Source organism: Mytilus galloprovincialis, chromosome 7 (genome assembly GCF_965363235.1).
Source record: "Mytilus galloprovincialis chromosome 7, xbMytGall1.hap1.1, whole genome shotgun sequence".
NCBI lineage: Eukaryota > Metazoa > Mollusca > Bivalvia > Mytilida > Mytilidae > Mytilus > Mytilus galloprovincialis.
Window position 1 is genome coordinate 81,824,905 of NC_134844.1, and position 27,286 is coordinate 81,852,190.

At 33.1% G+C, this 27,286-nt stretch overlaps 1 protein-coding gene across 1 annotated transcript in view; it reads right to left on the reverse strand.

Moving 5' to 3' along the window:
* LOC143083792 (nuclear pore complex protein Nup160-like) overlaps positions 1–27,286 on the reverse strand; it is a 157,113-nt gene that overhangs the window by 122,562 nt on the left and 7,265 nt on the right. Inside the window, exons 2-5 of the mRNA XM_076260147.1 lie at positions 22,801–22,912; positions 19,071–19,278; positions 3,311–3,545; positions 1,707–1,773 (exon numbers count right to left, since the gene is read on the reverse strand). Of these exons, the coding sequence (XP_076116262.1) occupies positions 1,707–1,773; positions 3,311–3,545; positions 19,071–19,278; positions 22,801–22,912 (622 nt within the window). The remainder of the gene's footprint in view (positions 1–1,706; positions 1,774–3,310; positions 3,546–19,070; positions 19,279–22,800; positions 22,913–27,286) is intronic.

The following is a 27,286-nucleotide window of genomic DNA, read 5'->3' on the forward strand; positions in this document are numbered from 1 at the left end:
CCCTTTTTTAAGCATAAAAATTCATAACACGGAAATGTAAAATCTGAAATTTATAAAAATTGAAAGGGAGCTTACATCAATAGATATAAACAATTCACCAAAGTTTCATGGACATTGGTGAAAGCCTTTTTGAGTTATTGTCCGAAGTGTTGAAAATCCCCCTTTTTTTTATGAATAAAGCCCCATAAATCCAAAACTTAAAATCTGAAATTTATAAAAATTGAAAGGGAGCTTACACCAATAGATATAAACAATTCACCAAAGTTTCATGGACATTGGTGAAAGCCTTTTTGAGTTATTGTCCGAAGTGTTGAAAATCCCCCTTTTTTTATGAATAAAGCCCCATAAATCCAAAACTAAAAATCTGAAATTTATAAAAATTGAAAAGGAGCTTACATCAATAGATATAAACAATTCACCAAAGTTTCATGGACATTGGTGAAAGCCTTTTTGAGTTATTGTCCGAAGTGTTGAAAATCCCCCTTTTTTTTATGAATAAAGCCCCATAAATCCAAAACTTAAAATCTGAAATTTATAAAAATTGAAAGGGAGCTTACATCAATAGATATAAACAATTCACCAAAGTTTCATGGACATTGGTGAAAGTCTTTTTGTGTTATTGTCCGAAGTGTTGAAAATCCCCCCTTTTTTATGAATAAAGCCCCATAAATCCAAAACTTAAAATCTGGGACATGAATATTTCTATTTTAATGCAGTCAATTAACCCAGAAAATGAGGCCAAGGAAAACGGACATAGATTATGCTAAACTGAAATTCAGACCAAAAAAGATATGGATTATCTGGTTTTTCTTAATTTCTTTCTTTATATGTAAAGCTCTACAGAATTGTTTATAACATTGCTACTGCTGCATTTTAAGCTCTAATTTCTATGATAATGCAAGACAAAAAGTAGATGTTTGCAATATAATTTTGTAGTTAAGTTTGCTATGAAAATATCAAATTCCTTTCCAAATTTGTTAAAAACAAGTGAAACTGCGAGCTACTACTCACTGATGATACCCCCGCCGCAAGTGGATAATATTAATAGTGTAAAAATATGCAAGTGTTCGGTAAAGAGGAAGTTGTCGAGTGATGAATCTGAAAACGCATCACACGGTATGGCTGACATATATAAATGTTGATACCAAATTACAGAAAGGGTGGATGTGTAGTTCCTGAGAAAAATGTGACGAAAGTTTCATGGGACGGACTGACTGACGGACGGACGGACAGACAGAGGTAAAACAGTATACCCCCCCTTTTTTAAAGCGGGGGTATAAAAAGAATGTGTCCATAGTACAAGGATGCCCCACTGGCACTATTTTCTATGTTCAGTGGACCCCTAAATTGGGGTCAAAAATCTTATATGGCATTTAGATTAGAATAATCATATCATACGGAACATGTGTACTGAGTTTAAAGTTGTTGGACTTCAACTTCATCAAAAACTACCGTGACCAAAAACTTTAACCTGAAACTCCCACTATCATTTTCTATGTTTCTAGGTTAACATTTTAGTCTGTTTTGTCATCTTTAGGGCAATTTTAGCCGACTATGATTTTTGCTGTGTTGAAGACAGTACTGATGTTGTTTCCATCCTCATTCAATGATCTTTGGTAGATAGTAGTCTCATTGGCAATCATATTTCATCTCTTACTTTTATACAGGCTTTGGAAGTGTCATGTTTGAATTGTGTGGGTCTTTACCTCATAATACCACTCCATAACTTTTTCATCATAGATGACTGTGCTAACTCAAACTGCTGGACAACACCTACAAAATATAATAACATCCTGTCAATCTCTTTTAACTTTGCACTGAACACAACTAAAATTGAGTCATAAACAATCCCTTCTTCAGCTCTCAAAGGCAGTATATGAATGGAAACACCATTTTTTTATCTTTCAAGAACCATAACTCCTGAACGGTAAAAGTCAAAATCGACATTATTGAACTTGACCTCCATTTTGTCATCAGTAACAACATATTAAAATTTGAAAAGCTTCGGTTAAACAGTTCATGCGTAAATGCACGGACACGACTGGAAATGCCATTTTTCAATCTTCAAAGAACCATAACTTCTGAACGGTAAAAGTCAAAATCGACATTATTGAACTTGACCTCCATTTTGTCATCAGTTACAACATATTAAAATTTCGGAAGCTTTGGTTGAACAGTTCATGCGTAAATGCACGGACACGACTGGAAATGCCATTTTTCAATCTTTCAAGAACCATAACTCCTGAACGGTAAAAGTCAAAATCGTCATTATTGAACTTGACCTTCATTTTGTTGTCAGTAACAACATCTTAAAATTTAAAAAGCTTTTGTTAAACGGTTCATGAGTAAATGCACGGACAACATTTGGTTGCCCCCCGACCGACCGACCCCCCGGCCGGCCGCCTGCCGTGCATCCCCAAATCAATAACCGACATTTTTGTCACAAAAATCCGGTTAAAAATGATTTTAAAGTTTTAAACCACAGTGCATGATGGAGATTTTAGTTTAACAAAATTATGAAAATCAATTTTGAATTGATATCATTGTCTTGCATGCATATATTTACGGAGTTTCAAAACCTATAAAACAACCATTTTCCAGTTTCAATTCATAAAACACTAAAGAGTTTGCACTTTTGATGTGTCTTATATTCCAACATCACTAAGTAAGCTCCCTTAAAATACCCTACCCTTTACTTTTTTATTTGGTATCTTGAATTATGTTTTGAATTTTAAAACAAAAACATCAAGTTAGTAAATAGCTGTAAAAATGACATTACAAATCAGTGATTACCAGTAATCACTGAAACAACTAGTAAATACATGTAATTACTAAATTGGCTAGTACTTACAGGTATTTACTGAAATGTTTAGTAGTTACATGTAATTCCTAATTTCACCTATTTACTGTAACATATATATACAATATTTGTAGTGGAGGCATTTTAAAATTTATTTGTACAAGAATATGAGAACCTCATTCTTAGTTTGATTTTTGCCAGGTTGAGGTTTGTGATATGATTCTCTGTTTGATTTTTGCCATGTTGAGGTTTGTGATAATGGTCCTCTCCCCTGTCCCTTCAAAAATCAACATTCAGTTTTAAAAAGCACTTTTTCTAAAATTACAGAACCACATTTCTCATAGTCTAGTATAAAAGTCTATTCAGTTGCACCATTAAAACATAGCACCATGTTAACACAATATCAAAAGTGATAGCAGTGAACCAGCAAGAAACATAAGCTTGTTAATACTTACCTCCTTCCTTATCTACAGGGGGCACAGCAATAAACATAAGCTTGTTAATACTTACCTCCTTCCTTATCTACAGGGGGCATCTTCACCAACAACAGATTACCAGCATTACTAGAAAAAGCAAAAAGTGCTTCACCATCATTCTTCAAGAATGTGGATGCACAGTTCAATTGTGATGTCATTGTACCAGCTGTGTTGATCATGTGTTTGTTTCTAGGGTCTGTGGCATTAGCTATTGAAGCATTTAACAAAATGGAAGGAATAGGCTGGTCAGATGTAGTATAACCCATATCCTGTAAGATAAAAAATCATCCAATTGTCAACACCCAAACATGTTCAATACATCTTTAATAAAATACTTCGCTGAGCGCAGCCTGATACGACTGCAGAAGTCGAACCCTGAACAGTTGGTGCAAGTTTGGACACAAAATTCAAGCTTGATACTGTCTGAATTTGGATTGTGATAAAAATTTTGACACAGGTTTCTGACACAAAATGAATGTGGTGAAAGATCTTAAAAATTTGAAATGGGTTGAAATATTTCTATTTATTTTCTTAAGAAGATTTCTTGCAATTGAGCAATACTGTGCAATTGATTTGAGGATTTGTTGCTTATGCACAATACTGTGCTGTAGTGCAATACTATGCAATTGAAGATTTCCTGCTATTGTGCAATACTTTATATGATAATTAACATATCATATTTGGTCTGTTTCTCCTGCCATATCGGTATTTTTTCCTTTAATATACAAATAAGAACTATAAATCAATAGAAAAATGGAACATTTTAAGACAAGAAAAAATTATGATATAAAAATTACCCCCCCCCCCAAAAACCCCATTTTTTTTTAACCCCCCCTTTCAGTAATTATACCCACAAACTAAATCTCAGCTTTCCCTTTATGGTATGGTACCTTGCTGTACAATTTCAGAGAGATCTGTACGCTTGAAGACAAGTAAGGCCAACATTAAAAATATCTTTGTTTCCCCTCACCCGACTGAGGTTGTTAGGGTATGGGTAGGTAGGTAGGCAAATTATTTTATTTTATTCCTTGATATGGTTTTCTATATTGAATTTGTATAAAATTCAACAGGTAAGGCCAACTAAAATTAATTAGTAGATTTTCATCCAAATTTTTGAAAAACATGGGGCGGGTGGGAGGATTTTATTTTTTTAAATTTTATTTCATATGAAACCCTTGTCACAAGTTCTTCATACCGCGGGGTATATGCTAGTGGAAAACAAGCTTGTATAATGTATATACATGTTGTATAAGGAATCTGACACTATTTTTTAAACTCTTAAATAAAAATCCCTGATTGGCAACCACTGTTATACATGTAATTGCCGCTTTAGAAACCTATTTATAGTGTACATCAAAGGGAAGAGAAATGCTCTCTTCAGTTGGACTAGACCTACACCAAATTTATTTTGCTTTCTAAGCAATGGTTTGTAGTCCACATAAAATTAATAAAATGTATTGGTACAATTGTATGCAACACAAGTATTATGAGTACAAAATATAATGTAAACTCTGTGGAAAGTAATTATGTGATGTAAACATGGTAAAACATGAACTTAACCAAAAAGTAGTTGTTGTTTAATGACTAAATTGAGGGTATTGGGACAGTTACAGAGAGTGTTTGCTGTTTGTCAACAAAAACAACAGCCATGGGTAAATATTCAATAAATATAAGGGAATTAAAATGCGTGTTTGTCGACTTTTTTTTCTCAATATACGGTCATAAATCAAACAAATTCGTGCTTGTGTCAATTTCTTTAATCCAGTCATGTTTTTTGTACCAATTTGTTCTACGATTCTTGCACTTCGGATATCATTCACAGTCCAAATTTCCTGACACAAAGTCATCGTATAAATAAAGAAAAAACACGGTTTTCGATTCACTTGTGACTACCACAATTTGCGTTAAATGACAAGGCGTTTTACTCGTTACTCGAATATTTCATGCCCTTCTCGTTATCAATCTCTATTCTCGGTAGATGTTGTCATAATAGAGCAGCAGAATATGTCGACTCAATCATATCGTTATTAGATTACTCGGAGAAATACAAAAAAGAAATTTGAAACAGGAAGTGTTGAATGAAACGAAATTACCGATGGTTCCCGGTAACGGACATGTTAAAATCCGCAAATCGTATTTTTGTTAAATAAAAAAAAATCGGGGCGGGACGATTTCAGAGGGGCGGGCGGGGATGAAAATCTAGCAATTAATTTTAATTGGCCTAAGGCTCAAGTCAAGAAAAGTGGGGTATTCCTTGTATTCTAATTCAGTGTACACCGCAGTTTTCTGGTGTTAAAACAAAACAGTATACAGGGACCTCCTTTTTTCCTATTCATTTAATGTAATGAAATCTACAAAAGCGCATATTCTACTTGTGATAACAATGCTTAATGATAGCAAGTGTTTTTTAGTTAAAAAATCAAGTTTATTTCAAGTCAAATTTGATGCATAACTCACAACAAAACAATTCCTTTGTTCACCAATTCATACCTTGATCATCAATTATGAGATGACAAAAAGATACATGTATGTTAATCACTTGGGAATTAAAATTCAATGAATAAAAATTTTCAATAGAAGTGAACATATTAATTTAGTTATGTTCAGTTACACCTGGATCATGCAGCTTGGTCAATTGATTCCTAAACAAAGATTTGTATGTTTTTTTGGAGTCCTAGAAGAAACACGGCTTCACTTTATATTCATGCTTTGTATTTCCTAAAATACTTTTAATAAGTATTTACGAATTCTACGTTAAAACGTGCCCTTTTGTAATGTTCATGCCATAAATTGAAAAAGGAAATCCCATTTAAACTGGTTTTTTTTTTACACCAGAAAACAGGGACGTTTCCTGAAAGCAGGGAATACATGTATCCCACATTTCCTGACTTGTGCCCAACCTGTTCAAAGACAAAGTAAGTAGATAGATTTTAAAGCATGATTCAGGAACAGAGGTTAGATACTAGTCCAAATAATTATGACGTCTTGAAAGGCTATTATAATTTTTTTCTTTGATGCCTTACTTCGAAGTAAGACGTCAAAGAAAAAAATTATAATAGCCTTTCAAGACGTCATAATTATTTGGACTAGTGGGGGACTAGGTAGATACAAAACAAATTAAGATGCACTCAGCGGGTTGAAAGATGCTTCAGGTTTTTTTTATTTTCAAAAGACCACCCTTGCACACAAATCGTGTGGCTTTGTTTCCTTGATTCCGAATCATGTAGACGCTTCCTTGCAAAAATGCCTTGATTTGAAACGCTCGTTGACTACAGCATCATAAATGTATCACCAAAAACCAACGCTCGTTGACTACAGCATCGGAAAGATAACACCAATAACCAACATAACAAAAAAAATAGTGGACAAGAATGGCTAATAAAATTTTTCGGGTCGCGGTGATTTTACCGGGTCGGTCGTGTGAGGGGAAACAAACAATATTTTATTTTTGGCCTAATTGTCTGGTAACTTGAAAAATGCTTGTTTTTTGGCCACTAATTGCTGAACGTTTTTGGCAATTACCCCCAAAATTCAATCCCAGCATTCCCTTTGTGTTGTGATACCTTGCATTACAGTTTTAGAGAGATCCATACACTTAAACACAAGTTAATGTTTAGAAACTAGAAAAATTGCTTGTTCTATGTCCCTTTTTGGCCTCTAATTCCTGAACCATAGGGGCAATTACCTCCAAACTCAATCCCAGCCTTCCATTTGTAATATGGAACCTTGTAGTACAATTTCAGAAAGATACATACACTAACAAACAAGTAATTGTCTGGAAACTAGAAACATTCTTATTTTTACCCTTTTTTGGACCTTAATTCCTAAACTGTTGGGACCATAACCCCCAAAATCAACCCGTGCCTTCCTTTAGTGTTTATAAACCTTGTGTTAAAATTTTATTGATTTTTATTTACACATACTTAAGTTATTATCCGTAAACCATCTGTCTTCGGACAATGCTGACAACTACGACGACGCAGACGCACACGATGACAACGTGATACAAATATACGATCAAAAAAAATTTAATTTTTGGGGTCGTATAAAAATTACAAATGATGTACAGGGATTTTTGTATCTTTGGTTATAGACACCTTTATATCAGGAGGAACCACGTCCAACCATGAGCTCAAGTAAAGTGGGCAATACTTGGCAATATAAGCCAATACTGGGTAGTAAAAAATGCAGGCCTGAATTTTTAAGATGATCCAGTAATCAATTTCTAATGCAATAAAAAAAAGATGATTTATAGATAATACTATATTTAATTTGTAAGAAAACTAGAGGCTCTAAAGAGCCTGTGTCGCTCACCTTGGACTATGTGAATATTTAACAAAGGAAGCAGATGGATTCGTGACAAAATTGTGTTTTGGTGATGGTGATGTGTTTGTACATCTTACTTTACTAAACAGTCTTGCTGCTTACAATCATCTCTATCTATAATGAACTTGGCCCAGTAGTTTCAGTGGAAAATGTTAATAAAAATTTACAAATTTTATGAAAATTGTTAAAAATTGACTATAAAGGACAATAACTCCTTAGGGGATCAATTGACCATTTCAGTCATGTTGACTTATTTGTAAATCTTACTTTGCTGAACATTATTACTGTTTACAGTTTATCTCTATCTATAATAATATTCAAGATAATAACCAAAAACAGCAAAATTTCCTTAAAATTACCGATTCAGGGGCAGCAACCCAACAACGGGTTGTCGGATTCATCTGAAAATTTCATGGCAGATAGACCTTGACCTGATTAACAATTTTACCCCAGTTAGATTTGCTCTAAATTCTTTGGCTTTTTAGTTATAAGCCAAAAACTGCATTTTACCCCTATGTTCTATTTTTAGCCGTGGCGGCCATCTTGATTTGATGGCCTGGTCATCGGACACATTTTTTAAACTAGATATCCTAAAGATGATTGTGGCCAAGTTTGGATTAATTTGGCACAATAGTTTCAGAGAAGAAGATTTTTGTAAAAGATAACTAAGATTTATGAAAAATGGTTAAAAATTGACTATAAAGGGCAATAACTCCTAAAGGGGTTAACTGACCATTTCGGTCTTGTGACTTATTTGTAAATCTTACTTTGCTGAACATTATTACTGTTTACAGTTTATCTCTATCTATAATAATATTCAAGATAATAACCAAAAACAGTAAAATTTCCTTAAAATTACAGATTCAGGGGCAGCAACCCAACAACGGGTTTTCCGATTCATCTGAAAATTTCAGGGCAGATAGATCTTGACCTGATAAACAATTTTACTCCATGTCAGATCTGCTCTAAATGCTTTTGTTTTTTAGTTATAAGCCAAAATCTACATTTTACCCATATTTTTTATTTATAGCTGTGGTGGCCATCTTGGTTGATTGGCAGGGTCACGCCACACATTTTTTAAACTAGATATCCCAATGATGATTGTGGCCAAGTTTGGATTAATTTGGCCCAATAGTTTCAGAGGAGAAGATTTTTGTAAAAGATTACTAAGATTTACAAAAATGGTTAAAAATTGACTATAAAGGGCAATAACTCCTAAAGGGGTCAATTGACCATTTCAGTCATGTTGACTTATTTGTAAATCTTACTTTGCTGAACATTATTGCTGTTTACAGTTTATCTCTATCTATAATAATATTCAATATAATAACCAAAAACAGTAAAATTTCCTTAAAATTATCATTTTAGGGGCAGCAACCCAACAACAGGTTGTCCGATTCATCTGAAAATTTCAGGGCAGATAGATCTTGACCTGATAAACAATTTTACCCCCATGTCAGATTTGCTCTAAATGCTTTTGTTTTTGAGTTATAAGCCAAAAACTGCATTTTACCCCTATGTTCTATTTTTAGCCATGGCGGCCATCTTGGTTGGTTGGCAGGGTCATGCCACACATTTTTTAAACTAGATATCCCAATGATGATTGTGGCCAAGTTTGGATTAATTTGGCACAGTATTTTCAGAGAAGAAGATTTTTGTAAAAGATTACTAAGATTTACGAAAAATGGTTAAAAATTTACTATAAAGGGCAATAACTCCTAAAGGGGTCAATTGACCATTTCGGTCATGTTGACTTATTTGTAAATCTTACTTTGCTGAACATTAGAATCATATTCAAAACAGTGTGGTCCTGGCCATTGATTGACGACCTAAATTATCCCATTGACTGGGACAGATTAGGTGAACGTTTGTCGGTAACAATCACTGCTCACTATGTACTTTTTAAAGACACTGAATCTGTGGGGTCACCAAAGGTTCTCAACACCTAAATAAAGCAGTTCGAGAAACGAATCCGGAATAATACGATGTGTTGATTTATATCAATAATATAAATCAAAACATAAAGGTTATTCCTGAATATTTTTTCGAATTATTTTATTATTAAAGGCGTTAAGAACCTTTGGTGACCCCACAGTTTGAATTCTATAATAAGTAAGAAGTGAGCAATGGTCGTTACAGACAAACGTTCACCTAATCTGTCACAGTCAATGGGATAATTTAGGTCGTCAATCAATGGCCAGGACCCCACTGTTTTGAATATGATTCTATTGCTGTTTACAGTTTATCTCTATCTATAATAATATTCAAGATAATAACCAAAAACAGTAAAATTTCCTTAAAATTATCATTTTAGGGGCAGCAACCCAACAACAGGTTGTCCGATTCATCTGAAAATTTCAGGGCAGATAGACCTTGACCTGATAAACAATTTTACCCCCATGTCAGATTTTCTCTAAATGCTTTTGTTTTTGAGTTATAAGCCAAAAACTGCATTTTACCCCTATGTTCTATTTTTAGCCATGGCGGCCATCTTGGTTGGTTGGCTGGGTAACCGGACACATTTATTAAACTAGATACCCCAATGATGATTGTGGCCAAGTTTGGTTTAATTTGGCCGAGTAGTTTCAGAGGAGAAGATTTTTGTAAAAGTTAACAACGTCGGACACCGGATGCCAGACGCAAAGTAATGGGAAAAGCTCACCTGGCCCAAAGGGGAGATGTCGTACATCTTAAATAGACATAGATCTATGAATCAATAATCACTAAAAAGACACACAAATATTGAATTGCTTTTTTATAAACGAGTTATACTAGTTGACCAGGGTTTAATGGAATTAAATAATATCATTGAACAATTGGTTCTCACTGTGAAATGATAATTTGAGCATTGTGACAAAGCAATTTTCCGCCAAAGTACAGAAATTTGAAAGTCATTGATTGTCCAAAATCTTCCTTTCTATCAGTTTCTAACAAGGTTGGCAAAAAACTGGTCAATACATCAAGTTGTATTAAATATGTTGGTTGTAAAAAAACAGACATTAAACTGTTAACACAGAGATATGCCTTGCCTATTAGTAATTTGGTAGAAAAATAAAATGTTAAAATCAAAATACCAATACATGTACTTCAAATCCAATATATATATGCCAAACTTTCCAAAAGTAAATAAATCATGACTGAAGGTATAGGGCTAATTAATTTTTTAGGAAATAAGATATGCCAATGCTAGTACAACTATGTACCAAATATTATTAACCTGACATAACTGGCTCCCCTAAAGTGACCTAATCACAATCTTTAACATGTTATCAATGCAAAAGTTTCAAAGTCAAAAGACCATGTAAGATCATCATGGAAAAGAGATATGCCATTGTTTATACAACTGCATACCAGATACTATTGGCCTATCATCAGTGGCTCCCCTAATACTGACATAATCACAAACTATAACATGTATTAATTAAAGAACCTTTGTGAGCTCACACCCCCCCCCCCCCCCCCCCCCACATTGTCATTGAACAAACAAAATCTCACCAGATTCCTAAGTTCAAAGACTCACAACTCCTCAAAAATTCAGCAAATATAAAACATTTTCTTGTAGTGAAGGCAGAATTAATGCTACCTCAAGTTTGTGGCCCCTAAATATAGCATTTAAAAAAAAAGTTGTTTTAATGCCACTTTTAAGCACTGCTTTTGAGCTTTTTCGTGGTGGCTAGTTTTTATTGGAAGTGGAATAAGGCTGTTTTTTGACAATACAACTTGATGCTGATAATTGAAATTTCTGAAGGTCCAGGTTTCCGTGAATTCCATATCAATTATGCAGTTGAAAAGTATTGAAAACCAAAAGTTTTAATGACACAGTTATTGTCGATAATTATAATAAGTAAACGTGGTAATGTAAACAGATTTCGATCTTCTCTGAATTTATCCAATAAGTTTATAATTATATTTCGAATTTCTCCGGATTTATCATTACACATAGCAATGAATGAAAACAAAGGTAAACTCCAGGTCACAATATTGAATGGAAGCATGTTATGGGGGATGTGTACATGGGACACAGATGGTTCCCCCTGTTATAAATGGACTTAATTGAAGAACAGTAAAAGTGAAGCTACCCATATTTGTTATTGATCTGAGTTTTGATGTAATAAGTATGGTGTACTGTAAATTCAGAAATTATTGCGTGCATTTATTATTGCGATTTTGTCAGTTTAGACTTAAATGTGATTTTAATTTTTACGATTTTGAGAAAATCCTGTTAATTCATATAAAATATTTAAAAATGCGAGTTTAAATTATTGCGTTTACAACTCTGTCGCATTTTTCGCAATAATAAAAACCTCGTATTAATTTCTGAATTTACAGTAATTAAGTTTTACAAAATTTGGTTAAGGCAAACTTTAAAGTAAGAGCAATTTTTCCATTTATAAAGGGGCATAACTCTACAGAACTAAGAGTGACACCCCTAAAAACAAACTTGATCTGTGTTTAAAAGTAATTAGCATTGTGTATATTAATGCTTTATATCATTTGGTTGAGGAAAACTAAAGTAAGAGAACAGAAACAAAACATTAAGCAATATTTACTTTTGTAAAGGGGCATAACTCTAGACAGGTAAAAGTGACACAAATAAAATTCAATTATAAAATTGCAGAAAAGGGCTGCAAGACTTATTTTAGATGCTGATCTACTTTTATCATCAGCTCCACTGTTTAAACAGCTTGGATGGATGACAGTAGAGAACAGAATCTCATACCACAAATCAGTTTTGATGCATAAATGCCTTAAGAATGAAGCCCCTGTATATCTCAATGAAAAATTTAAAGAAATGCCAGAAATAAACCAATATTGTTTGAGAAATGCCTCTTGCAAAAAATTTACAAGTTTCAAAAGCCAAAACAGAGCTTTATAAGAAATCTTTTATATATTCAGGATCTATTTTAAGGAATAACTTACCAATATCCCTGAAAAAATCAACCTCAAGTACAAGCTCATTCAAAAAAGATTTAAAAAATTACTTTATGGAACATTAAGAAGCTGTGCATTTTTTATATGCATAATAATTTTCACACACATACTCAAACTTATGATATTGTTGATGCCAATACTATACATGTCATATATGAATTTGTAACTTTTACCTGTTTTGAAAATTGTATATTTCATAACAATTTTTTATTTCATTATTAATGTTTGTGTGTCTGTTTGATATTTTGTAATTGTTTGTTATATTTCATTGTATTTCATGAGGGCCTCAGCCTCAGGGAAGATTAGCTTTATAGCAAACTGTGTAACCCTCTTTAAATAAAGAATTATTATTATTTGAATTATTATTATTAATCTCAAACTGTGTTTTCTGATAATAAGCGTTGTGAATAAGTTTAATAGCATTTGGTTAAAGCAAACTAAAGTTAGAGAACATAAACCAGTTTTGGAACGTACAGACGTACATGTAAGGTGAAGTCTTTCTGACAGATATGTAGTCACATATAATGTAGACCTCGCAAGGATCCCATATATGAAATACAGTTATACATTTACTCATAAGTGAGTATTTTACCTGACAAAAAAACTATAATTGTTTTCAAGCAGTTGCTGAACCATGGAAATGACCTGTGGCTAATGGACATATGACAGACAGAAACTTAGTTAACACTAGGACACACGGCCATGATATTGCCGGTCCGTGACTGAATTAAAGTATATATATATATATATATAGATGTGTAAGTGTGACAGAATTAATTAAAGTATATAACTACGTGTAAGCCTTATTCTATCCTGGATTTTTATTATTGGTATTGTCATCTGATAAAGTCAAGCTGATTATAAGACACAGAGTTTCAAAATCGTTCTGTTTGAACCCGTCATCCTTGAACTTATCAATTATTGGTAATACATGTATTAATTATTTGGAAAATAAAAGGGCCTTGAATAAAGTAATTTTTAATCAACAGCTTTGTCCTATATTAGTTAAGAATAAAGTCTAATTCTTTGATTCCCTGTTTTTACGTCATGCCGGCTAACAATTTTTATCGCACTGCGGGTAAATTATCACGTTGTGATTGCAGAGCTCCAGATAAGCTGCGTATTTGCGTGATCACGCAATAAAAATAATAAAAAACCCAATGCAATTGCCCATTGCAGGGTTCAATAACCCAATTAATTCAAAGGAAAACCCAATTATATTCCAAAACCATGAGTTCTCAACCCTTTTATTGGCTACCATTTGCGTTATTTAACCTTATCTGTTTACAGTCGTCGCGTAAACTATTTTTATAATATTTATAATTGGAAATTTCCTTTCGTTCTAAAAATAGATCCCTGCATCAAGTAGCTGAAATGGGTCCCTGTTAGAGTTTTCCGTTGCTCAATAGGTACACGTGTTTTTGAAAACATTTCGATCTTCTCGGTGTATATCAATTAGCATGTGTCATGAAGTGATATTTTTTTCGCATTGCTCGGGATTTATCATAACATACATTGAATTAAAACAAAAGTGAATGTCCGGTAAAAATATTGAATAGAAGCATGTTTTCTGCTTCTTTTGAAAAGCTTAGGGAAAGTTATGATGATAACAAGACTCATCCAGTGTTTTTAGGAAGCGTCCATCGAACACACGGGCGTGTGTGCGTACCTTAACGAGAACATTGCTAACAAGAGGCTGTCACAACGACAGCAAACCGGATTTATTAACATTTATTTGTGTCCTGGCAATATCACAAGAACCATATCTGATGAATGCTGAAAGTGAAAATCGTCAATATCAAATTTGACCTCCATTTTGTAGTCAGTATCAACATATTAAAATTTGAAAAGCTTAGATTGAATGGTTCATTAGTAAATGCAACAACGTGAATGGAAACACCATTTTACGATCTTTCAAGAACCATTACTCCAGAACGGTAAAAGTCAAAATCGTCATTATTGAACTTGACCTCTATTTTGTCATCAGCAACAACATATAAAAATTTCAAAAGCTTTGGTTGAATGGTTTATGAGAAAATGCACGGACACGACTGGAAACACCATTTTTCAATCTTTCAAGAACCATAACTCCTGAACCGTAAAAGTGAAAATCGTCATTATAGAACTTGACCTCCATTTTGTCATCAGTAACAACATATTAAAATTTGGGAAGCTTTGGTAGAACAGTTCATGCGTAAATGCACGGACACGACTGGAAACTCCATTTTTCAATCTTTCAAGAACCATAACTCCTGAACCGTAAAAGTCAAAATTGTCATTATTGAACTTGACCTCCATTTTGTCATCAGTAACAACATATTAAAATTTGGGAAGTTTTGGTAGAACAGTTCATGCGTAAATGCACGGACACGACTGGAAACTCCATTTTTCAATCTTTCAAGAACCATAACTCCTGAACGGTAAAAGTCAAAATCACCATTATTGAACTTGACCTTCATTTAGTTGTCAGTAACAACATATTAAAATTTCAAAAGCTTTGGTTGAACGGTTCATGAGTTAATGCACAGACAACATTTGATTGCCGCCCGCCCGCCCGACAGCCCGGCCGCCCGCCCGCCGTACATCCCCAAATCAATAACCAACATTTTTGTCACAAAAATCCGGTTAATAAAAGCAGGGTTTCCTCAAAAACGAAATCAGTTGGAAAGATGAAAGGCCAAATCAATACACCCTTATCGCTAATCCAGGCTGACCCGGCCGCTTGAACTTTTGACACATAGAACAATCACTTTTCCATCATGTGGCGTCAGATATTTTGTATTGTGACGTCAAAATTTTACGGGAACCTGTTTGATATCCAGTAATGGCGGACAAATAGCAATAAGGTGTATTATGACATGATAAAGTATCAGAAACCAAAAGTTCTAATAAAAGACAACTAAACCAAGATTTATGAAAATTGGGATAAAACAAAAACATTCAAGTATAATTAGAGTTTATAGAGTGGGGTGCTCATTTTCGCCATATCTTTCCATGTTTTCTACAGTTTATGTTCAGGTCTATATGTTTTTGAAGTATACTGATATTTCTATATGAAGATAACTTCGAATGCAAAACATTCCTAAGCTTGAAAAAATGTTTGTTTGAAAATAATCATCTGTAAAGTTAGATTAAAAGGTGTTTGAAATTTCCTGAAGTTTTGTCAATGTGGGACACATATTCGCCGTTTTCACACATCTATTTAAAACCAAACAACTGTAGCTTTATATAATATTTATCAAATAAATTTCATTAATATAGATGAACAGCAGACATATCAAAGGTGTAAAAAACAGAAATTTAGGCCAATCAGTCAAAAAAATGCTAAGAAAAAAATCTTTGAAAATCCTGTTTTTCATTCAGGAAATTGACCGAAAATCGTTGTTCGTTTTTCGATCTTTTGCAGTAAGTGCCGTAATGTTGTTTAAGTTTAAAAAATAATCATATTTGTTATAAAATTATAATTTATCGGCATATTTCTTCCATTTCAGCCATCCTTTTAAGTGTTTACACCTCAAAATCATAAAACGGCGAAATTGTGTCCCGGCGAATATGGGCCCCCCACTCTATACTATTTTTTTTTCTCCATTTTACGGTTAATTAATGAATACACACACAGGCACTGGTCTCAGTTTTACAGTTTATATGAGAAAATACAAAACTGGCAGAAGGTTTGAAACAGAACACAAATTAAACCTACAATTGCTTCTCAGTCAATAAACCAAATAAAACAGCTTGCAAATAACCCTAACCCTAACCCTAAACCAAATAAAACAGCTAAACAAAGAAACATATTTAAGATGGAAAAAAATCTGGGGTTGATATTGCCTAAATATTCAATATTGTGTTGATGAAAAAACCCAATACATTAAGGAGCTTGGTAGTGAAAAACCCAATTTGATATTAACATGAGGGGTGTTTGGAATTGATAATGCAATTAAAAAACTTTATCACCCAATTATATAAGAAAATGGTGGGTAAAAAACCCAATTTGTGAATTCTTATCTGGAGCTCTGGATTGGTTTAAAGACGTCATGTGGTGACCCCCTATGAAACCGTAGGGGGTTAGTAAATTTCATAGGGGGTTCATGGTGAGTCATCTATTAATATTGTTGTGTTTCATTGTTTATTTTTCAACAAAACGCAGCAGAAAAAGTACAGCGTGCGATAAATTCGTTATACGGTTAACTACTGACCCCCTACGGATCCATAGAGGGTGAAGCGAAACTTATAGTAAACTGTACCTACACGCCTTATCTTAAGTCTAGATTTTTAGTATTAGTATCGTCATCTTATAAAGTCATGCTGATTAAAATACTACAATAGGAAACAATGTGACAATGATTGAATTTAGTAGTGTCAACCCTGTGATTATGACCCGTGTATATAGCAAATCCTAAATACACCGTTTGGTGGTGCGCCTGTCAGATGCGGAATGTGGAGATAAGGTAATAGGTAACAGGTGAATATACTATTGGTATCGGTATCGGATTCGACCCATAACTTGTTAATTATTGGCAATATTAATTATGTGGAAAACAAAAGGGTCTAGAATGGTGTAATTTTTAATCAACAACCTTGTCCAGGCCTCTACAATAACTTATTTTTCAACTTGTCCAGTAGGACAAGTACATACCAAAACTCACTTGTCCGAATGAAATTGTTACTTGTCCAAATTTATTTTACTAAAAATAACCTTTTTACATCTTAAGTTGATTAAAGGAACAAAATGAATTTAATCAATAGAACAGAATTTGATCTTTTTCTTTTGAAATACTTTTCAAAAATATGAGTCAAGTACAAAAAAAAGGGGAACGAAAGATACCAAAGGGACAGCCAAACCCACAAATCCAAAACAAACTGACAACGCCATGGCCAAAAATGAAAAAGACAAACAAACAACAGCACACATGACACAACACAGAAAACCAAAGAATAAACATCTCGAACCCCACCAAAAAACTAGGGGTGATCTCAGGTGCTCCAGAAGGGTACAACTGAATCTAGTCATGTCACAAGACTTAGGTTCTAGTTTTCATCAATGCTAGTCTCACCAGACTCTGCACATGAGGCACCATCTGATAGGCCTGTACACTCATTTGACATTTCATTTGTATCCTATATTTTTCTAAGTCGAAAAAAGTGTATTCAAATACAATCAATAAAACGAAGATAAGGTCTGATTGCCAATGAGACAACTCTCATCAAGAGACCAAATGACACAGAAATTTACAACTATAGGTCACTATATTGCAATTATTGTTTTTTTCTACTTATGATCAAATATGATTTTTTAAATTTTATGGCAAATAAAAAAAAATATTTTTGTGAAAAAATTACTGGTATGGTATGTATTATAAGGAACAGAAAAGGTAGCAAAATGAGGTACTGATTTGTTTTGGTCCCGAAATGTATCTTGCCTTGCCAAACTGTCTATCAATCATGACTACTAAATAGATCTCCTACGGTGCCAAACTGTCTATTAAACTTGGAGCTAAACCTGTCGAGGTGACGAACTGTCCTGTAAAGTTACCTTATCTACAAAGCGCATCATTGATTCGGATCAGTTAGACTGGTTTCCGAGAATAGTATACCTTTTACCTTTTAAAATGTACCTGACAAAGAACCAGTTAAAAATTACCGATTGCAAGTAGAAAAAGAAGAAAACGGATTTGCATTTGAATAAACCGAATACAGACACATGTCAAATTAATATTTGTTTTCTTGTTTTTTTGTTTATAATTACTTCGTTCATCAAAGTTGGATTATTAAAATTTATTTTCTGCAAAATTATAATTGAACTTGTCCCGCTGACAAGCTTGATACAGCTTTTACTTGTCCGACCTTCTTTCCCTCTGGTACCGGACAATCGGACAAGCGTTATTGTTGAGGCCTGTTGTCCTATATTAGCTATATAAAGTTAAATTCTTTGATTTGTCGTTTTTATCCCATGACAACTAACAAATTGTTTCTTAACCAAATATTGTAGCGCCATGAGCAAAATGATGAGCTAACGAACTCCAAATCTCACCACTGTTCCGCATCAATTTCAAAAAGAAAAGTCACTTCTCCCTATGATTCTGAATTAGTGTGAGCCCTGCACATCCATTGCTGATATTTGATGCCTAAAATGTTTTTCAGCATGTTTGTGCCTTCATTGAGAAACACAAGTACATATTTACAGTGAGTGTACATTGTATGTGTAAAATAGAGTGGAATAAATTCTTAGATTTTTGATTATGGACCCAGTTTTCAAGTTGGTCCAAATCGGGGTCCAAAATTAAACTTGTTTGATTTCAACAAAAATTCAATATATGGGGTTCTTCAATATGCTGAATCTAACCATGTATTTAGATTTTTAATATTTAGGACCGGTTATCAAATTGGAAGAAGTGCCTTCATTGAGAAACACAAGTACATATTTACAGTGAGTGTACATTGTATGTGTAAAATAGAGTGGAATTAATTCTGACTTCTTTTTAATGGACATGGAAATGTGTGAATTGTTGTCTGTCTAATAACTTTTAGCAACTAACCTGTCTTTGTAGTTTTACTGGATGAGGAAATAATAATCTGTGTACACTTGCAACTGTAGCTACTAAGATTACAACACTATCATGTGACTCTGTTATTGATATTCCATCTAAAATCTGGGTGTCCTGAAACCGGAACATCACATGAGAACCAACTAGGTCAAAGTCTAAACTCTGTTCAACCAATTCAAGAATATCTTTACTGGTTTTCCTAGAATATAAAATAAAGTGATAAGTTTGCTCCAGGAGTCAATCATCGTTGATTGTTTAATGCTTAAAGTTTATAATCAGTACAAGGACATCATTTGTAATCATCATTGCAGACATCTTATATTTCACATCCAAAATTTATGTTAATATTCTTTATAAAGCACAAAAATATTGACATTCACCTCAAAAGCTAAAAAAAACTTTTATCATCAATAATTTTGCTGTCAGTGACATAGCTTGCAGTTATGCTCAGATGCTCAAGCATCAACATTTTGATAAAAAAAAACTAGAGGCTCTTAAGAGCCTGTGTCGCTCACCTTGGTCTATGTGCATATTAAACAAAGGACACAGATAGATTCATGACAAAATTGTGTTTTGATGATGGTGATGTGTTTGTAGATCTTACATTCCTAAACAAAGATTTGTATGTTTTTTCGAGTTCTAGAAGAAACAAGGCTTCACTTTATATTCATGTTTTGTATTTCCTAAAATACTTTTAACAAGTATTTACGAATTCTACTGATGCAGTTATAACGTGCCTTTTGTAATTTTCATGCCATAAATTAACCAGATGCTCCACAGGGCGCAGCTTTATACAACCGCAGAGGTCAAACCCTGAACAGTTGGGACTAGTATGGACACAACATTAAAACTGGATACAGCTCTGAATTTGGATTGTGATTAAATAGTTGACACAGCATAGGTTTCTGACACAGAATGAATGTGGTCTACTGAACTTAAAATGTTTTTTTTTTGCTTTTGAGCAATTCAGTATGCTGTTGGATATTAATCCTTTGATATTTGAAGAAATTTTCTTTTTCATTTCTGCAATCTGAAATAAGAAAAATTGATCCCCACCAATTTTTTTCCCTTATTCCAAAAATGATCTCAATTCAAATTTCTTATGGAGTTTTCAACAATAACTACTTTACACTGCTTTTAAATTATGTTTTGTACTTAAGTAATTGTCCATTAACCTGGAAACCCTTTTCCCCCCTTTTTTGCACCTTCTTCCTTAACGGTTTGAGCCATAACTCCCAAAGACAATTCTTACCATCCCTTTGTGGTATTCCAATATCCAAAATCTAAATACATGTTTAGATTCATCATATCAAAGAACCCCAAGAATTCAATTTTTAATGAAATCAAATAAAGTTCAATTTTGGACTTTTTAGACCTCGATGAGAACCAATTTGATAACCGGTCCTAAATATTAAAAATCTAAATACATGGTTAGATTCAGCATATTGAAGAACCCCATATATTGAATTTTTGTTGAAATCAAACAAAAGTTTAATTTTGGACCCCGATTTGGACCAACTTGAAAACTGGGTCCATAATCAAAAATCTAAGTACATGTTTAGATTCAGCATATCAAAGAACCCCAAGAATTCAATTTTTGTTGAAATCAAACAAAGTTTAATTTTGGACCCTTTGGACCTTTATGTGTACACCAATTTGAAAACGGGACCAAAAGTTAAGAATCTACATACACAGTTCGAATCGGTATATCAAAGAACCCCAATTATTCAATTTTTGATGAAATCAAACAAAGTTTAATTTTGGACCCCGAAAATTTGGACCAACTTGAAAACTGGGCCAATAATCAAAAGTTTGAGTACATTTTTAGATTCAGCATATCAAAGAACCCCAAGGATTCAATTTTTTGTTAAAATCAAACTAAGTTTAATTTTGGACCCTTTGGACCTTAATGTAGACCAATTTGAAAACGGGACCAAAAGTTAAGAATCTATATACACAGTTAGATTCGGCATATCAAAGAACCCCAAATATTCAATTTTTGATGAAATCAAACAAAAAAAAGTTTAATTTTGGACCCTTTGGGCCCCTTATTCCTAAACTGTTGGGACCAAAACTCCCAAAATCAATCCCAACCTTCCTTTTATGATCATAAACCTTGTGTTTAAATTTCATAGATTTCTATTTACTTATACTAAAGTTATGGTGCGAAAACCAAGAAAAATGCTTATTTGGGCCCCTTTTTGGCCCCTAATTCCTAAACTGTTCGGCCCTCAACTACCAAAATCAATCCCAACCTTCCTTTTGTGGTCATAAACCTTGTGTTTAAATTTCATTGATTGCTATTTACTTATACTAGAGTTATAGTGCAAAAAAACAAGAAAATGCTTATTTGGGCCCTTTTTGGCCCCTTATTCCTAAAATGTTGGGACCAAAACTCCCAAAACCATTCTCAACCTTCCTTTTGTGGTCTTAAATCTTGTGTTAAAATTTCATAGATTTCTATTCACTTTTACTAAAGTTAGAGTGCGAAAACTTAAAAGTATTCGGACGAAGACGACGACGAAGACGCAAATATGATACTAATATACAACCAAAAAATTTTCAATTTTTGCGGTTGTATAAAAACTGCAAAATTTCCAAAAAATTACTAACTCAGGGGTAGGAACCCAACAACTGGTTGTCGGAATCGTCTGAAAATTTCAGGGCAGATATATCCAAATCTGATGAACATTTTTGCCACCAGTCAGATTTGCTCTAAATGCTTCAGTTTCAGAGATATAAACCAAAAAACTGCATTTTACTCTATGTACTATTCTTAGCCATGTCTGCTACATGTATCTTGGTTCGCGGGCAGGGTCATCGGACACATTTTTTAACTTGATACTCTTATGATGATTGTTGACAAGTTTAATGACATTTTGTCTGAGTGGTTTCAGAGGAGAAGATTTTGGTAAAAGATTACTAAAATTTAAGAAAAATTGGTCAAAATGACTATAAAGGGCAATAACACCAGAAGGGGTCAACTAACCATTTTGGTCATTTGACTTTTTTGTAGATCTTACTTTGCTGAACATTATTGCTGTTCACAGTTTATCTCTATCTATAATAATATTCAAGATAATCACCAAAAACGGCAAAATTTCCATAGAATTTTCAATTTGGGGGCAGCAACCCATCAAAGGGTTCTTCAATTCATCTGAAAATTTCAGAGAAGATAAATCTTGACCTTATAAACAATTTTACCACATGTCAAATTTGCTCTAAATGCTTTGGTTTCAGAGATATAAGCCAAAATCTACATTTTACCCCTATGTTCTATTTTTAGTCATGGTGGCCATATTGGTTGGGTCATCGGACACATTTTTTGAAATTTAATATTATACCCAAATGCTGATTGTGTCCATGTTTGGTTAAATTTGTTTAAAGCTAAAATTAAAGACAAAGGACGCAGACGCCAAGTGATGAGAAATTCAGGCTGTTACTTTTCTGTTAATTTTACTTTATCTGGATTTTTTTTATGAAAAGGTACTACATTCCTACAAATAGAAAGATATCTGTAGCAAAGCCAGTTTATAGGAGACACATATTTCTCTTTTCCACTTTGAATGACACCCAAATTCATCAGGATATCAAAAGACAAATAAATACATATGTATACATCTAAAATTTCTTAAGCAAACAATGGGGTTATATGTGAAATAAAAGTTTCACACAAAACATGCAAACTAATAATTACTATCCTAATAATATAAAGATTTACCAGTAAATGAAGCGGTTACGAACTGGAGACTGTGATAAGCCACTGTCATTGTAAGTGTATCCTCCACAACTATCTGGAACTTTGATATCTTGCAAAGTACTTGCTGATGCACCTAGTCAATAAACATAACATTAAATTATGCTGCATTATATAATAAGGAGATGTGGTAAGATTTCCATTGAGACAACTATCCACCAAAGTTCAAATAAAATGATAAGGATGAAACAAATAACTTGAGACAATGGTGTTACAGCACAACATAAGAACAAACTATAATCAGGTATGGTCTGGTTTGTTGTTATATATTATGTTAATATTTGTATAACAGTTATAAAAAAAAAGAAGATCATCTTATTAACTATTAATAAATTATTAATAAATGTGGGTTCACCAAGTCCAGGACCTGATTCCTGAATAAAAATGCCAATTACAATCGATATAGAAAAAGGATCCTCCTAGATCATAGGAACAATTAAAACCAGTATTAATACCTTATAACCTGTCTTAATTGGCGAAACATGAAGATGTCAATGTAAAGCTTTCATCCGATTCATCACAGTACCAGAAAACATGTATATATCATGTTTCCCTTTTTTCATGATTTCACGCATAATTTCTCCTGACCACTGTCAGACATAAGGTTCATCATAAAGAATTATTGCGAACCCAATGAAAGTTGACCATAGATTCACCTGATAGTTACCTGTCCATTTAAACTTTTGGCAATTCTATTGTCCCATCTAACAAATACAACAGGTGTAACAGGAGGATCGGGTGGCTATGCGTAGCTCTGTTCTCTGTGTAGTTTATTCACTAGGACCTTTAAATTTCTTCTAAGAGAAATCTATTACTCATTGATTAATCTACCAGGGTAAAAAATGAATCTGCTTAATTGACAGAAATAACATGTTTACCATTAAAAATGCATGTGACTTTGTGTTTATTCAATATTAAAAATACTTTTTTTCAATCTGTTTAAAATAAAAACTAATTTAATCATAAGGCCACACCAATTTGATTCCTTGTTCGACGTACCCGCCCGCACCTATTTTTTTCAAAACAGATTTTTTTTATTTTTTTTATATTCCCGCTTCCCGCATCCGGAAATGTAATCATGTCCATTTCCCGCACCGTTTTTTTTTTGTAAATATTATAAAAAGATATCAACATTTGTTTTTAAAATCACAGTATAACCTGTATATAACGATTTTAAACATAAAAGCACCCCACCACACTTTGTAAATATCTGTGAGAATATTTGTTTCAGTATAAAACCTATTTATCCAAACCAGGAGTGCTCCGATATAAATTTATAACAGCGAAAACCTATAAAGAACAAAATATTGGTTACTTTCCCCCTTACTTATATTCCCTATCAAAAAGTGTTCGATGTTAGAATAAAGTACAAAGAACTGAAGGATTTGCCTTCAACTGCAGTTATATTGTATGCTGGCGAAGCAAAACTATCCATAGCCGCTGCATGTTTATGCACCTGTCCTGATTGATTGAGGGGCCTGTCCTTCAGCAGTTATCGTTTGTTGATGTTGTTCATTGGTATTTTCCCGTTTGGATATACATGATATATAAATTAGATCGTTGGTTTTCCTGTTCGAATTGTGTACACTAATAATTTTGGGATCCTTTATAGCCTGCTGTTTGGTTTGTATCAAAGTCCTGTGTAGAAGGCCGTACTTTGACCTGTGTTTGTTATCAGGTGGAGAACAACCCTCCCTCAGACAAGGGGTTATTTTACTGATGTAGAAAAGAAAATAGAAATACCAAGAATTTGTATAGTTCTTCTATACAAATACTTTGAAAACTTAGAATTTTGTACTCAAAAAGAGAAGAGTTACATCATATTTTAAACAACTTTTTCTAAAAGAGGGGTCCACTTATTTTGAATAATATTAAACTGTTAAAGTAAATGTGTTAACATGGTTAAAGTCCAGGAATATTACAAAATTCTTGGACATATTTTGACCATTTAATACCAGATAGTTATATAGTTCTTTGAGAAAATATGAGCCCTTTTGTACAAACAAATCTATCATAACTTATATTGATCCCTCAATAAAAACATGTAAAAGGGATATTTATAACATTAAGGGGTTGTCCCCAAACTGATTATGACTTGGATGGAGAATTATCTCATTGTCAGTCACACATACATAGACCAGATTTAATTATTTCTTGGTGAACAGGGAAAAAATACTTCAGAAATTAAAGAAATGTCAAAGTACAAGTGATAAATCAAGCTTTAATATTGTCAAAACCTACTATTTTATGTTTACAAAAAAAAATTATAATCGCTCGCCTTTACTTTTCAAGCTTCGCCTCAAAAATTTGCAAATTAAATATTTTTTTATTAAAATTTTCAAATCGCTCGCTCGCCCCAAATTTTGGAGTCCAAAAATCCGTAGAACAAGAAATTAAATTGGTGTGGCCTAAAAGGTTGATTTTTTTAAACCTTAAATATTGTTCGTATCGAAATTTTAATTTTTTAGTTTTTGTTAAGTTATAGAATACTTTTAACATACCTGTCAACTGACCCGGATTCTGCGGGTGTGACCCGAGATTTTCTCAATTTTGAGGGATCACCCGGAACACCCGCCGGGTCATTGAAATAACCCGGGAATTCCGAAAATGACCCGATTTCACCCGTATTTCTTAGCCTTGAGATTGATTGCATAAGTAATATTTCTTTGAAATACCGGCAAATTCGTAATTCTTCCATTAACAGGAAGTTCATCTAGCTATGTAAACTGTCAAATGAAGTGACCCATTAAGTACATGGCTTCACTTGACAGCTTTGGTGTCAAACACACTGTTAATTAACACCAATTACCTTAGCTTTAGGTCGTAAATAAATTGCAATTTTGGTTTACAAACATATTTCAACTAGAGAGTTACTTCCCCTTATTTGTCACCATTCAAAATTATTCCTTATATTAACGTTTTAAGGGTGAAAAAGATTAAATCATGAAAATATAAAATTCAAATACATATTGAAAAATAACTTTTCATTATATTTATTCCTTTATACAATTTAAAAAAAAATTGAAAATTATTTTTTACATTTATACTTCCTTTAACTGTATTACTATATTTTATCATAGTATAATTTCCTTCTTATTTGAATGTGATATGATTTAAAGCTACATAGCCAGTAGTCACAAACATTTTAAAAGTACATTTGACAAATAAATTCAAGTATTTTAAAATGATGACAAAAAAGTAAAAAACATAAGACTGTGATACACATATTAATAAAAATCTTTAAAAGTGCAATGAAATAATAAATAATAGGATTTAAAATGACTTAACCAAGTGAACATGCATTGATGTTTTGGTATCTTTGATACACATTATAAGAAAATGTACCATAAATACTGAAATTCAGCTCGAAAAAGTATGACGCGTTATGACCTGAGATTTGATTCTTCAATGCAGGTCATGACCTGCATTTTCACCGTCACAGGTTGACAGGTATGCTTTTAAGAAGGCCTTAATATAAATATCATCATTTTTGGGTTTTTTATGTCGAATGTTTTTTTGAAATGTAGGAATAATGTTGAAAATTTTGTCAGAAATCAACTTTTATTTATGTTTGCATCAGTGTTTACATTCAACTGATTGAATATATGGACCATAATTTGCTATTGGGCTCGTTTCCTATAACGATAGAAAAGTGATAAAAATGTGTATTACTGTAAGAAAAGTTGTAACTACATTTAAAGATCTATGCCTTTATTTTTATCAACATACAAGTGTATGCTACTCTTCCCTAGAAAAACAAGAATGTGTCCACAGTACACGGATGCCCCACTCACACTATCATTTTCTATGTTTAAAGGACTGTGAAATTGAAATAAATTCTCTAATTTGGCATTAAAGTTAGAATGATCTTATCAAAGGGAACATGTATACTAAGTTTCAAGTTGATTGGACTTCTACTTTATCAAAAACTACCTTGACCAAAAACTTTAACCTGAAATTTGCACTATCATTTTCTATGTTCAGTGAACCGTAAAATTGGGGTCAAAACTCTAATTTGGCATTTAAATTAGAAAGATCATATCATAGGGCACATGTATACTAAGTTTCAAGTTGATTGGACTTCAACTTCATCAAAAACTACCTTGACCAAAAACTTTAACCTGAAGCCAAAAACTTTAACCTGAAATTTGCACTATCATTTTCTATGTTCAGTGAACCGTAAAATTGGGGTCAAAACTCTAATTTGGCATTTAAATTAGAAAGATCATATCATAGGGCACATGTATACTAAGTTTCAAGTTGATTGGACTTCAACTTCATCAAAAACTACCTTGACCAAAAACTTTAACCTGAAGCCAAAAACTTTAACCTGAAATTTGCACTATCATTTTCTATGTTCAGTGAACCGTAAAATTGGGGTCAAAACTCTAATTTGGCATTTAAATTAGAAAGATCATATCATAGGGCACATGTATACTAAGTTTCAAGT